Raw genomic sequence first — 10,919 nt, forward strand, 5'->3', positions numbered from 1 at the left:
ACAGGTGTTGTTTTGGATCAGTTGAGGACACACAAGGGCACAACCTGCAAAGTACGGTTGAGTGCACACATCACCCCTGCAGGGCTGGGCCCATTCGATGCTGCCTCTGCCTGTTGGAATTGAGTGTCTCAGGAAGGCGAATTGGGCAAAGCAGCAGCTCAGAGGTAAATTCCACCTAGTGGCCAGCGCTTCAGGCCACCCACCTAGGACAGGTTCATAAATGTGATTCATCCTCTTCCACAGCTGGGAACTAAATTAGAGAGATGAAGTAAGCTGTCCAGGATCCCGTAAAGTAGCAGGGCTTCACAGGGAACAGAAAAGCCCAGTCCTCTGATTAGGCTTAGGCACCTCTTGCCTGTCAAAATGCTAAGTGAATGTCTTGAAAACAGCACGAAGCTGCTCCATGCAGTCATGCTTATACTTAGCACTGCAGTAATCCAAGGCCCAATGACTGGAGAACCACAAGTGGCATGATGCATTTCTGACTAAGCAGGAGAACTCACTTTAGAATGAGGTTTTGCCCATTAAAGGGAAATTGAAGGGGGAAAAAAGTGCCAACATATTCTGCAAAAGAAGAGATGAAACAGTAGGAGAGGGAGCATACACTGCTGTCCAAAGCCATTAGTTTAGGCAGAAAGAAACAGTAAATAAACCATGATTTATAATTAACGCCTCACAGATATACATCCCCCTGTTGAATCCGGGAGATTCTGTGTATTTGCAGAGATTACATTCAGTTGATGCAATATTTACACAGTGAGCATCCACAAGGCCCCTTCTTACAGGGACTTCTGCTGGGATTCCATAATCCATACTGCCTCCTTCCAGCATGTTGGCTTTGGGGGTCAGATGAACTGGCAGGATTTGCCTAAGATCACAAGAGCAGATCTCCAGCCCATATACAAAAGTTAAGAAGCCCTAATTTATTTATTTGTTTATTTATTTATTTATTTATTTTAAACAATAATTAGAGAAAGAAAAGCAGGACAGGGCCAGCATGGGACTCCCAGTACCTGTGTACCCTCAGCTTCCTTACCCTGTCTCCCTGGTTAATGTTACCCACAGGGAGCCAAAATATGCAGCTCTTAGCACTGTAGAAAAGTTGTGAGAGAGGAAGAAGGAATTTGTACCTCTGGGAGAGGTAAACGAGAATATCAGTGGAAAACATTCTTACTTCTGTATTTGTAAGGGTTTTCCTGACCCTGCATGTTAAAACCCAGCATTGCAGTCATGACTCCAGACTCTTGTACCAGGAGCTGGGATTCAGTAATAAGTAAAAGCAAACTAATATGGCAAGAAAATTAGTAATGCAGCATGTACAGAGAAACTTGCATTATAATCCCTTGAATTTTGTGGCAAACAGTTGTTAGCTCATTCAAAACTCTCCATGGCACAGCAGAGAGTAAGAGGATAAGAGCTCTGAGGTCTGCACTTGATGGATGCACCCAGAGCTGATCCCAGCTCCACAACCCCACACTGAGTTTCCTCCTTTGCCTTTTGAGAAAATCTGGGGTTTGTGTCAGAGATGGAGGGAAAGTGGTGAGACCAATCACGCCAGATGGTCTGTGACACAGAGGAAAAGCAAAGCTCTTTACATTGACAGAGTTTGATGTTGAAAATTTGCTTAAAATAAGAGCAAAAGTGGTGCAAAATGCATGCAATTAATCCACTCTTGAGTCAGATTTCAGCTAGAACCATGGAATCATCAAGATCAGTACCAAATTCACAGAGTAGTGTTGGAGATCAGAGGCTCTGTGTAGGTAGGAGACCAAAAGTGGGTTTGACCCACAATCAGTAGCACAGGCACAGAAGAGCTTTTCTTTCAACAGTTTTGCATAAATTCATTCAGTGACAAATATGTCAGTTGAGTAAGTGAGCCTTTATTAGACTTGAATTTAACAGCAAATCTGGGAAATCCTCCCAAAGCAACTATGGCTTCAGAATCCCAGATTTGCTCTTCTAATTAAAACACTGTCAGTTTAGGTGTAATTCTCCGTAAGGAATGGATTTGAAGAGGGGGAAGGGAGAAGTGGGAGAGAACTGAGAGGGTGCTTGAACAGTTTTCCAATGAGGTTTACTCTGTATACTTTCTGATGATCTTGTTAATATGGTTTTGCAAAAATGTATTGTTCTTTTCTAATAGATGGCAAAGCAGAGGCAAACTCCTGCCAGCTTTTCCTACCTTCCATGAGGGATAAAATCGAAGGGAAAATTGTTTGATCAAGGATTGCATTTTGTTTTAAGAAATGAGATTATAGCTGCATGATTTTCTATTTCTGTATGAATCCATCAATGCTAAGGCTAAAACATTAAAATTAATCTCTTCATGAGAACAAAGGGAACTTACAATTCCCTTCTGTTTTCTGCTAGCAAAATGCAGTTGCTTTTACAAGGAAAGTAAGAAAATAAAGTAAGTAAGAAAAGCAAATGTAAGTAAGAAAATCAAAATTATTACTTTCAGCTTGGTCATCTGCAGTATTTTTATTAGGGCCATTTAAAATAGCACATTTCAGAATTATCTTTTAAATTATGCATGCAGTAGGTAAGAATTTAATGTATTATAAAAGCTGAAAGAAAATTATTTGTAATGAGAAAGCAGAAACAAAATTGTTTACCATGTTAAAAATTATACCATTTAGCCTTTCAGAAATTAAACTATAAGTAATAGCAAAAGGCAAGGCTTGGGTAGACCCAAAACAATCATTTTCAGAGTGCTACTTTTAGAGGACACTTGCAACCGTTATCTTTGCATTCCAAATGAGAATATTAAGGTTTTATTTACAATTTCAGAGTTTTCCACGGTCCTGAAATCTTGGTTCCCAGCCAGCTCTAATTTTAAGTAGGTTGTGCACTGTGGGTAATGAGGTTAGAGTATTTACTACTTATTCCTGCAAGGGTAATGATGGAAAGGAGCATCCTGTTCTTGCCAGTTCTGTGAGAGATAGGCAGGATCCCAAGTCAGGGAGAAAAGTGAGGATATGTGTGATATTTTACACAGCACGGGCAGGGATAGAAGAAGAAACCAAGTTATCTTAATTTAGACTATGTAGGAAAGAAGAGTCTAGGTGCAGAAGAAATAACACAGGTTGAAAAATGTACAGTCTGGTCTATTCAGATATTTTACCCCTTTTTACACCCCAGAATTAGCCATTCATTAAAGCCTCTTATGCTGTTACCCTTGCTTATTTTAGCCCAATTTTTTTAGACCCTGCTATTTGCAAGGATTACTGTAATAATGAACATTAATTAATCCAGAGGTCAAATAGATCCAAATATCTGAACCTTAGCACATCTTTAAAGTCCTAACCAGGGTGCTCCATCTCCCCTTAGCTCTGCAGAGTTACTGACTCATTTCCACTCAGCAGGGAGCTGATTCCTTCATGTTATGCTTGAACAGGTACAGGGACACAACCTCATGCAAGAGGATTTAAACCCCATAGCGCCCATCAGTGAAGAGAAAAGAACTTGAGACAGGGCTCAAGCTGCAGAACATTTCTGTTAGTCAGGTGCAAGGTCATTTTTTGTTACCTAGCTCCAGAGTGAGACTTTCAAAACCTCATAGTGACTTCAAAGCATGGGATATATCTACTCCTCTGTGGCTGTGTTTACTGGAGCATAAACATAATTCTAAGTCTCAGTGGGTTTTGACCAGGCTTTTAGCTCCCTAGTCTTGAAGTCACTTCCAGAAATCAGACATTATCTCCTAAATTACAAAGGCACTTTGCAAATGTGTCCCGTGATGGAGGCACTGTGGTTCTTCTGCTGGGTCTACAGAAGCAGCAGAGCAAGGTGCTGACAGGTATTGCCTTTCCAAGCACTTGCCATGGTCAGCAGTAACAGGCATTGGCTTGGAGTCTAAACAGACAAGAGAAATCCACCTTGTTCTGTTCAGTGTTCACTGCTCCTGAGCCGTGGGGGTGTCACAGGGGATCACATCTGCTTGTGTGATGTTTATCATGACTATCATTACATTCTTTATTGAATTCCTCTGTCCTTCCAGAGCCTCCATCACCGGCCAGCTCTCCCTTGTGCTAAATGTTGCACAGCCATGGAGCAAAAGGGCCGTGTCCTGTAGATCCCATGTGCTGAGTGTTTTCTCTGCTGTGCATTTCAGCAGTTTTGGTTCACAGCTTCCAGCTCCAAGTCAATCCAGCAATGAGGGAAAACATTGCCCACTAGCAGTGTCTGCAACAAAACATCACACACACGAGGCCCCAGCCATGCTGGCAGTCCTAGCAAGCTGCTGACCTCCTCTCCTTTCCTCCACAGTCTGTGAGAGTGAGCACATCCCTCCTTGTGCCATGAGGAGGAATGACCAGCACCAGCAGCAGAGACAGCCCAGATGGGGCTGGTCTATGATGGACACATGAATCCTGTCTGCATCCTTCTATCTCCCAGGGGAAAGAAACAGCCCCTTCTCCCTCTTCCCCCAGCCCTCCCTGTTACCATCCAGGCTCAACACCCCAAAATTACTTTTCCATGCTCTCAGTGCCAGGTGTGAAGCTGGGAAGCATAAGCCATCTGCAGCTGACAGCAGGCAGCCCCCTGGGATTAGCTGGTGGTGAATACCACCAGGATGTCGAGGGTCTGGAGGCAGGAATCCGCCTGACTGTAGCTGAAGCGATTGAAATGAGTCGCAGAAATATCCCAGCTTCATCAGGAAGGAAGGGCTGTATAATTTGCAGCTGGAGATGAATGTGATTATTTGCCATGCAAATGGATTTTGCCAGCTCAAAGTGGCCTTCATCAGCAGAGATTGTTGTATTTGACATTATCTGGTTACTTTTGTTTAATGCCTCTGTGCCTTTTCTGAGCGCTTCCTTCCCTGAGCACACATCATCCAGACTAATTTTCTTCCCCTTCCTCATCAATCTGAAGATGTGTGAGTTGAATCTATAGCTGCCTCCCTCCCCAGTCCCTCTCCAAATATGAAACAAATGGTAAAGCTGTGTGTGCTGACAGTCCTGCAGGCTGAGTGTTCTCTGCAGATGGGAAGCAAGATGGTCGCATTTATCTCACCTAACTTTTAGCCCCCAGCTGGACTGGGATGTCTCTGTTACCATCCCATAAACCATATTTCTGCAGATTGACTCAGATCAGCAGAAAGACGATGTGAAACATGGTCCCCCATGGAGAAATAAATGATGTTTCTCACAGGCAGGTCCCCCTTAGTCAGGCTGTCTGGTTTTATCAAACAGAATTGTGTGTTCCCTTCTGTCTGGGACAGTGCTCTGCATCTAGAGAAGGATCATATAAATAATTTAGACAGAATGCCTGAATACTGACATCATTCTAAAATCATCTTCCACTCTTAAAAATTATTTGAAAATATTTTAATGTTAATTAATGCCTGCTTGACTTATCTGCCTCTATAGCTATCGAATGGTTACAGTTAATTGGCTATTTGATTGCAGACAGTACAAAACACCTAGATTTTAAAGCATTATTATGAACATCTTGTCTAACCATCTGCTGAATACAAAAGAGAGAATGTCAGTAGGCAAATTATTCATTAAGACCGTAACTCCTCTCTGAGCTTCAATATGTCTTGCAGAAAAACACAGGGGTTGTTTTTTAAACTTCAGATGATTGGTGCAGCTCACCAAAAGATCACAGCTGGGCTGTGTGTCTGGTCTGGTTCCATGCTGGTGCTCCTTCCTGCCAGGGGTACATGGTACAACAGAGACCTTGACAGAGATATTGGTGGTGGGCATTGTCCCCTGCCCAGCTCAACTCTCTCATAACTATCCCCATGTCTTATTATTAATATTGTGCTCTGAAAGAAGTTGAAAATCAAAGAAAATTCTCTCTGTTTATTGCTAATATTTTTTCACTGTGAATTTTTTATTTCCACTCTAATTACATCAACACCTTTAAAAGTAAATTAAGAACTGAGACAGACTTCTGGCTTCCTTGGAAGTGGCTGGAGAGTGACTTTGAGTAAATGGTCACATAAATGATGGGCCTGAAAGAGCAAGCTGCACCTTTTAGACCTTCACCCTCTTCCTGTCTGACTCTCCTCTCTGTGCCCAGGTCTCTCTCTGGCCGCATAGTCGGTGGCGTCTGGTGGTTCTTCACCTTGATCATCATATCCTCCTACACAGCTAACCTGGCTGCCTTCCTCACCGTGGAGAGGATGGTGTCTCCCATCGAGAGCGCAGAGGACTTGGCCAAGCAGACTGAAATCGCTTATGGGACCCTGGAAGCTGGCTCCACTAAAGAATTTTTTAGGGTAAAAAGGAAACTTTAATGCAAACATTTTTCTTAGCTTCTTGTTTGACCCGTCCTCCAGGTCTGTCCTCTCCCGTTCTCAGCTCAGGTCTGGTTTTTTTCACTTGCTTCCCCTCACCATGTTACGGCCTGCCAGAAGATTGGCAGTGACTCCAGTGCAGGTGATATTCTGTAGTTGTGAACACAAATATGGAATATCCATGTGCTTCCCCACATTACTGAGGAGCTTCTCTGAGCAACTCCAAATGAAACCGTCTCCAGATTTCCAGCTTGGTTTGCCCTTGGTTTGATCTGCAAAATCACTCCGTACATAAATATGGGCCAGAAAATGAGGGATTGGTCTGGGCCCTTGTGCAGAAGTGGTAATCCTGTTACCCCTTTTGGCTTCCTTGGCCTGTTTGATGTGTGGGTGTGTGTTCAGTCCAAGCTGGAAATCCCAGGGGACGCCCAAACCTCTGCTAACGCTTCTGTTGGGTTTCTGCTGTCCTACGCAGCGATCCAAAATAGCAGTGTTTGAGAAGATGTGGACATACATGAAGTCAGCCGAGCCCTCCGTTTTTGTGAGGACGACGGAAGAGGGGATGATCCGGGTGAGGAAGTCAAAAGGGAAGTATGCATACCTCTTGGAGTCCACAATGAACGAGTACATCGAGCAGCGCAAGCCCTGCGACACCATGAAGGTGGGAGGTAACTTGGACTCCAAAGGCTATGGTATTGCAACGCCAAAGGGGTCTGCGCTGAGGTAAGTAGCTTAGATTTGCTTCCTTTTGCCAAACCACCCAGCAAATCAATGTATGCACACAGTTCAATCTCCATTGCCATGTTAATCACGAAAGCTTGGGGCGAGGAGGTGGGGGAGGTGGAGGAAAAGGGGTGTGACCACTCAGTGTGATGTGCAGGGAAGTAAAATGCCCGGCTCCCACTGAGCAGCAATGGGAGTGACTAATTCTTCAAGCCCTGCATTTGGAAACTGGATCCTGGCTGATCCATTTGCTATGAATGTGTCTGCTGTATGAGGTGATGGCAGGGGGCTGCTGTGGTGTAACCATTGGTTTCACAGAGCTTTATTCCGGAAGGGACGCTCATCCTGTGCCATGTGAACTGCACAGCTTTGCAAGAGTATGGGATTACCCTGGCTTGGATCCATGCTTGCAGAGGGAGTTCTCATGGGGAAAGCATTTTGGTGTTTCCTAAAATGAAATGCTGGTTGGAAGAGGTGGGAAGCCCATTTTGAAAAGCCCTGCAAAGGGTGGGCATTTTCATTGCCTGAGTCAATTCAGATCCCAGCAAGCACCAAATTTATAGAAAGTCCAAAGGGGTGCAAACTCTGCATTTCTGAGTCCAGACCTGCAGCTGCCACATGTCTTTGCCTAGTGGCCTGTGAAATATCTTCAGAGACCTTCTTTTAAAAAGAAGAACTCTTTAAGAGCTCAAACCCAGGCCTGAGTTTGTAGCAGAGTTTGGGCACTGCATACAGCCACACTCTTGGACATGAGCATCCATCATGAAAACTGACCTGCTCAGAACAGCATTACCACCATGCACAGACTGGTATTGTGATCTTGGACACATCAGAAGTGTGGTTCCTTTTGGCAGCAGTCATGCCAATTCCTCACATTACAATCATGAGGAACATGAGTTGCAATGGTTTAGTAAATTCTCGGGAGCTGTAGCTTTGAGTAATCAGCATGGTGCTCCAATGTATTTAATTAATTCCTGAGTTTTTTATTCATGAAAACATGTTGACCAGAAGTGTATGTGTGGCCTTACATTTGTTTGCTAACATAACCCCATGCAGAGACATTTAATCCATGATCTCTGGATTTCTGGAAACCAGAAAATTACTAGATGACCATTTGCAGAAGGATCTCTCTGGTCACACAGTGTCCAAGCCAAAGCCAGCCCAAAGAATCAAAGGTGTATTAGCCGGTAGTGGGTGAGACCCAAGGATTTTGATTACTACAGTTCTTAGGTCAGCTCACATTCGATTCAGCACTTCCCATATCACCATTATCTTTAGAGAAACGAATGTGACCTGCTGCAGGTGACAACCTGAAGCACCAGAGCACATGGTCCAGAAGGTAATTCTTGCATCCAGTGCAGTTCGGACTCTGAAATGACTCAGGCTCCTACAGCTGAAGGTGGACATATTCTCACAGCTTTGAGATGCTTTCTGTTGCACACTTTCCAGTGTTTGTTTTTACTCTTGCAAATATGGAAATTAGGATACAGGGCTGATTCTATTTAATTAATAATTTATTTAACATCAATCTTGAATCCTAATTTCAATATTATAAAAATGAACAAACAACGACATCCTACCTGTCTTGTAATTTTTGGCATGTGAAGGAGCCATTTTTCATACTTCTAAGAAAAATAAACCACAAGAAAGAAAATCGCATCAATCATTTTACCTTTGCAACTCCAAACATCCCTCTGCTAGGCATGACTCCAAAAATTCCTAACATTTCTTTCTGTTTCCTCTTTCTCATCCTGGCTGCATGTAGAACAAATTTCTTATGGGCCTAATGGCAAAGGAGGAATGCTTGATTTTCCATCCGATGGTGTTTCTTTGGAACAGTTCCTGTCTGGTTTTTGTCCCATTGTGTCCATTTTGTTCCTGTTGTTTTAATTGTTTTAATCTCAGTAGTTCCCTACAGTCCTCATGTAGTGTCTGTTTTCCCCCTGGGGTCCTGCACGTGAGAGGTTGCCCTGAGCAAGGTGACAATCATGAGGCGTCTGTCCAGCACGGTCAGCCTGTCTCTCTCTCAGTCTCCATCTTCACTCACTTCCATCCACAGAGTAAAAGCTCTGAGCCAGGATTGCAGGAGGTTTGTGACCCAGGCCTATCTTCTATCAGGTGTGTTTTAGAAGCTGGGCATTGTAGCTAAACTAGTTTTCCTGCATTTAGGATGGCTAGTTGGAAAAGAATCCTAGAGAGATACTATGTGAGCGTTCACCATATATTTTTCTTGCTTCTACATGGGCAAACAATGCCAAGATGTTGCCACAGATGAATGAAAACAAGGTTGAAAATCCAGAAATAATTCCACATATGGCAATAGGTGCAAAGAGCCCTTTCAGAACATCCTTTTGGTCTCTTGGACTGCTAAAACAAGTTACTTCTTCCTACTAGGTGAATCTGGCTTTGAAATTCTTTTGGCCTCCAGATGTTAAAATTTAGTTGCATTTAGGCATGTCTGAGAAGGGCAGTGATGAGAGGGCAGAAATTTCACCTTTCAACACCAGCTACTTCAAGCTGGGATCCTGCCTGACGTGAGATAGTCACCCTGCTACAAAACACACCCACTTACCCAGCAGGAGATCTTCTCCACTGTTGGACAAGTGATCATAAAGAGGCAAAAACCCAAATTATCCAAAATAGGGGAAAGAAAACCCAAGAAATTCACTGTAAGTCTGAACTCAGGGAATAGAAAAGTTTTTGAGATGACAATCTGTGAGAGCAAGTTTTTCAGAGCAGCCATATTGACATTAAAGTTCCATAAAACAGAAGTCAGCTTTCCTAGGGTCTGTGAGTAAACACTCCCCGTTAAAAACCCACCTTCATTCAGGACCCCAGAATTCTCAGTCTTTCATCAAAATACAGTCAAGATGTAGTCCAGCCTATTCTGTGTACTCCCCGGGAGCTGGAGAGACAATTAACTGAAATGAAGCTTCCTAGGAAAGAAGATGCATAATGTTCAGCACATGGCCCCAGAAATCATATTGCAGATAATGTGCTCGGGGAAACAGCAATACATTTACTTTGTTAACACCTTGTACCCACATAGAAGCTGTGATGTATTTTGGCTCATTAGTTAACTAATTTTTCACAGATGGTTCAGGCATCAGAGTGCTAAGTAACCTGTATTCTGCTTTAGAAGAGAGAATAATTATGATTTACTTAGTGTCAGATTCTTCCTGGATCTACACTCACACATTCCCATTTGCTTTAAATGCAACCAAAGTCAGGCTCAGACCACAATACCGTTAGAGTTGAAAAGGGAAAATATTCAGCCACCTTCAAATCTGCACCTTCGCCTTCTCTTGGACTGGTAGCAAGCTTGACTGCATCTGGATTTTGCTTTTTGAAGGCTGAATTCTGCCTGAAGGAGGCTCCCAGTCCTTGTGAAAGCTTCAGTGCTCGGATGGAATCCCAACAGGCAGAGCCATGGTGGGCTCGTGCAGGTCAGCACATTCCTCTTCCTCACAGTCAGGCTCATCTTGGAATTGCAATACAGGAAAACAGCCCCCATGACAAAGGTTTCTTGGTGTGGCACAGAGCACAAATTCTGAGATGGGAGCTGCAAGGTCCTTGGCCTTCTTAAAGACCTGGTTTTTTGACATTCAAGGTGTGTTGATGTATGGTTCATCGCTCCACCTCTTCTGTAATTTTTAAAGCCCTCTCATGTTTGTGCCTCACTGTGCTTAGCTTTGTACTTCTGTTTCATGCAATGTCAACCCCAACATTGCACCTGATACCCAGCACCCAGCAAAGAACTGTGCCCATGTGCAGAGCCTGTAAAACTCACCACTGCACATCCTGAGTCAAGGTGCTCCCTCAGACGTTCCTCACTGGAACAGTGAGATGTGAACTGGTCTGAAGGAAGACTGCAGCACAGCTTGGCTTTGTAGGCTGTCCTAAATCCAGATCAATGGTCTTCCTTCTGAATGGTAGAGTCTGCCCA

The 10,919-nt window shown here is 43.6% G+C and overlaps 1 protein-coding gene across 3 annotated transcripts in view; it reads left to right on the forward strand.

Annotated features, from left to right (window-relative positions):
• The window catches only part of LOC121657791 (glutamate receptor 1), a 119,964-nt gene that overhangs the window by 94,155 nt on the left and 14,890 nt on the right, over positions 1 to 10,919 (forward strand). For all 3 annotated transcript variants that reach the window (XM_042013888.1, XM_042013887.1, XM_042013886.1), the window contains exons 12-13: positions 6,034 to 6,232; positions 6,726 to 6,973. In XM_042013888.1, the coding sequence (XP_041869822.1) occupies positions 6,034 to 6,232; positions 6,726 to 6,973 (447 nt within the window). The remainder of the gene's footprint in view (positions 1 to 6,033; positions 6,233 to 6,725; positions 6,974 to 10,919) is intronic.

Source organism: Corvus kubaryi, unplaced genomic scaffold (genome assembly GCF_017639235.1).
Source record: "Corvus kubaryi isolate FWS band 111438036 unplaced genomic scaffold, C.kubaryi_AGA036_p1.0 split1-37374, whole genome shotgun sequence".
In the NCBI taxonomy this organism is placed as follows: Eukaryota; Metazoa; Chordata; class Aves; order Passeriformes; family Corvidae; genus Corvus; species Corvus kubaryi.